This window comes from Lactuca virosa, chromosome 4, assembly GCF_052849685.1.
Source record: "Lactuca virosa cultivar CGN04683 chromosome 4, Lactuca_virosa_CGN04683_v6, whole genome shotgun sequence".
Lineage (NCBI taxonomy): Eukaryota > Viridiplantae > Streptophyta > Magnoliopsida > Asterales > Asteraceae > Lactuca > Lactuca virosa.
In genome coordinates, this window is record NC_136429.1 from 58,529,689 (window position 1) to 58,533,735 (window position 4,047).

At 35.4% G+C, this 4,047-nt stretch overlaps 1 protein-coding gene across 1 annotated transcript; it reads right to left on the minus strand.

The window, feature by feature from the left end:
- Positions 1-1,167: 1,167 nt before the first annotated feature.
- On the minus strand, positions 1,168-3,123 carry LOC145104586 (transcription factor bHLH14-like). The gene has a single exon (XM_079041807.1). It carries the CDS (start codon positions 3,046-3,048, stop codon positions 1,447-1,449), a length of 1,602 nt encoding a protein of 533 aa, XP_078897933.1. The 5' UTR covers positions 3,049-3,123; the 3' UTR covers positions 1,168-1,446.
- Positions 3,124-4,047: the final 924 nt, after the last annotated feature.

The window sequence follows — 4,047 nt, forward strand, 5'->3', positions numbered from 1 at the left end:
ATAATTCTATGTTTATACAATTTTATTTTCTTATTTTTTATAATGTATTATTTTATGAAAAATTAATAGAATATATTTAAAAATAATAATTTATCATAAAACCTAATTTATGATATTTATTGAAGGATTAAAAAGTTTATGTTTTAATTACTATTAAAGAGTTTATTGATTATTGAACTTCAACATGAAATCCCAAATTATTGATTTAATTAATCAATTGAACATCAACTAAACGTTTAACTCTTCTGTTAAATTATTTACTATGAAACTCTTATATTTGGTCGTAATAGTTGGCTCTAATGATTGATAAAAACTTATTTTTAGTTTTAAGTATTTGGTTATTTAAACTTAATACTATCAAAATTTGCATAAGTACTATAAAAAGGAGCTCATGTAAAAACCTTAGCATTAAAATAGACTTAAAAAATTATCACATAACCCCTTCTTATCTGAATTATTTTGTAGTTTTTTATGGTGTGTGTTTAGGTGATTCAAATGCTTTTTGCTTGCTAAAGCTTTATACGACTAATAATTGACTAATAATTCGTAATCCAAGTATACAATCCTGTAATGTATTCTCTAACAATTCGACAAAATAATCGCATCGTAAAAATAATCAATTTCTATGATAGCATGCAATTTTTTGTTTGTTTTAATTAACTATTTATGTTAATTTATAAACGAATCCCACTTCATGTTGGAAATGTTTGAACGTATGTTTGGAACTGATTCTATAATAGTACATAATCAAACGTTTTTTTTTTCAAGTTCTATCAAAAATACTAATGGATATCGATAGAATAATAAAAGAAGCTACAAGCGTATAAGATGCTAAAAGGGAGTAAATATCTTATTTCACGTTTTGATCCCTTAGTTTGGAATTAATTGTCTCAAACTAATTACTTGACTTTTATATAGCCAAATAATAGAAAATATAATTCATTTAACCAAACATTGAAATTGTTTAAATATATATTTAAAATACAATCACAACTATTATATAAACAACACCTCTTCAAAATGCACGTCCAACACTTCTTTAATACTATGTTTGATAGCGTATGTTCATAATCATAATATCATAATTTCTACTTTTATGTTATTATTGTATGTGTTAGCTAGGATGGACCAATTAGCAATTCAAGGTCATTGGAAACAGATACATACATGCTATTAGAAAGAAAATGAGAAGCTTGTTATGATCGAAGTTCTTCAAGATATATATTGCTTCAAGTTATTTTTATTACAATAACAAAAATAACATTCATCATAAAAATAAAAACAATAATAATATTGAAAATGATTCTTGACGACTTAACTCATAAACCAAACATTAATTTTGAAACTACGATCAAACCCATACTAAATGATTTGCAGCAAGCAAACCAAACACACCTACACCATTTCTTCAACGTCTCTTGTAAGACCTGGTTGCTTGCTTCATTTCTAGCGGTCTAATCTCCTAATGAGATCGGTTTTGAGTTCATCTTCATCTATGGCACCAGGGATCTTAACCACCACGTCTTGTAGCATTATCTCATTTACACACGACATGCTTGCATGCTGTATTTGTGCTTTCATTTCTCTCAGAGCATCCATCAGTTTAGCTGCTGGCAAGTCTGCATTCCCTGATTGCACCCTTATCATTGCATCCTCTCCCACGATTTTCACTTCCACTTCCCTGAAACCACTCGTCTTGCTGTTAACCTTTATTGTTGGTTTTGTCGACACCCGAGCTTGATACAAACTGCTAGTGCTGCTGCTTTGAAGGTGGTTGTCCACCGTATCCGCCATTTCCACCTTCACTCTCTTGGTTTTACCTTGGCTGTTGCTGCGAGGATGCAACTGTGATTCCAGATTCTCGACTTTGCCTTTCAATTCATTGATATAGCAGACAGCATCCGCCAAGAGCGACGCCTTGTCCATCCTAGACACGTTTGGGACCACGGAGCGCAGCGCATAGAAACGCTGGTTGAGCTTTTCACGTCGCTGCCTCTCTGCCTCCACGTGGTTTACAGGTGGATCCCTACCACCTGTTTTCTTTCCTTTCTTCTTCTGCATCCGTCTTTCTGACGTAGCAAGAACAAGCTGGCAATCGGAATCTGAATGCTCCGACCCAGTCTCTACATACGTATTCGTAGTAGTAGTGGGGATGGTGTTTTTGTTCATGCATGATCTTCCAAGGTTTTTGGACATCTGATGATCGGCTGTTGCTGATTCGAAATCGATCATGTTCATACCCTCTTCCTCTTGCAATCCGCCAGCCATAAGTACCATATCAGCAAAAGAAATAATATTATGATGTTCTTCGTTGAGGTTGTCTAGCTTCATAGGGTTAGTGGTAGACGTGGTTTCATGGTGTTTGTGATGGAAGAAGTTAGGAAGGGTATTAGGTGGAGAACAAGAAGCCGAAGAAGAACCGCCGCCAAACAGTGACCTTGCCTGATGGGCCAAACTCCATGTTTCCTCGATGACATGATACGAACCCATTTCTACAACACCGTTTGGTGTTGGGATGCAAACTAGGGTTTCCAAACCGTGGATGCGTGCTTCTTTAGCTCTCTCACAGTTAAAAGACTGGAGCTGATCGGCACCGGTTAACCAGATCATAGAGCTTGAACCGAAAGACGTACCTGGAACTGAACCGTCTCCGGGGATAAATGATCTGGTTAAGGAGATAACGTAGAACCACTCGGCGTCGTCTCGGTTGTCTGGTCCAAGGAGGGCCTGGATTTCTTTAAGAACAGACTTCCTGCAGTCTGGATCGGAGTCAGAGAGAAAGGTGGCGGAACTCCCAGACGAGGGCAAGGTGGTGTTTGGGACGTCGTTATTGCTTTGGAAATGACCGTCTCCCCAAGATAAGGATACACAGCCGTTGGAGTCGTCGTTAAAGGTCTGCCAGAAAATTGCGTATGCCCATGGTTGAGGCTGGTTTTGAAGCAGGTTTTGGAGTTTTTGCTGGATTGTATCAGAAGGGGGAGGAGTGTTTGTATTGGGAAAAGAAACGATCGAAGAAGATGAGGATGGGGAGACAATCAGATCCTCCATAGCTAAAGTTGGAAACTTCTTTTTCTTTTACTTGGGAAAGATGGTTTTGCTCTTACTATATAGCAATAGGAGATGGAAATGCAGAGGTTGTCACAGGTGGTACATATTTCAACGCCAATGATATAAGATGCTTTGGTCCACCCCATCCCCATCCCATCTCACCCCACCGATTACTTTGGATTATTTCTTTAAAATAAATAAAAAAGTTTAATTAACAGTGAAATCACAAAATATTTAGGGTTTATTATTATTATTATTTTTTTGTAATTGCATATCTAAAACAAAATTTTAAGAGTTTATTAATTTAATCGGTGTCAAAAACGGTTTTTTAAAGTATTTTGAATAATTTATCCGGTATTAAAAGTAATATCAAAATTTAATAAGTTAATAATTTGTTTTCACATAGATTTTCAAGTACAGTTTTTTTATTTTATTATTTTGCAAAAATAACCAAAATTAGCAACTAGCTAAAAATAGTTAATGAAACAACAGACGAGACTAATTCGTCTCCGGTTTCATTACTCCTCTACAATTTCGTCGTGATCTATAGAAAAAATTATTTTTCCTCATGAAATCATAGATGGCTTAGCCCATCTTCATGGCAGTTTCACAATGGTGCCGATAGTGGCACCGACAACCCCTGTTTTTTCAGATGCAGTGTAAAACTTTTTGAATTTTTCGTTGTTTTTCTAGTATTGTGTCACTACGTAAAAAAATGTGACACTGACAACACCTACTATGAAATCTTGCGTCCGCCCCTGCTCATCTTAGGTTTCCTTTCGTCTCATCTTCGGGTTTGTTTGTTATTTGTTTATGGATTCCGAAGAGCAAAACCGTATATGGGCATATCCCATATGTGGTTCGTCACCTCGACTTCAGTTTTGTATATTTTTTTTATGTTGACTACGGTTTCATCACCAACGTACTTATAATTCTCAGCTTCTACATAGAGAATAATAAAAAAAAAAAAATACTTGTTAGCGTAACATTATTATTATT

Coding starts and splice junctions, on each gene's coding strand:
- LOC145104586 (XM_079041807.1), bottom strand. CDS start 3,048: ATGGAGGATCTGATTGTCTCCCCATCCTCATCTTCTTCGATCGTTTCT.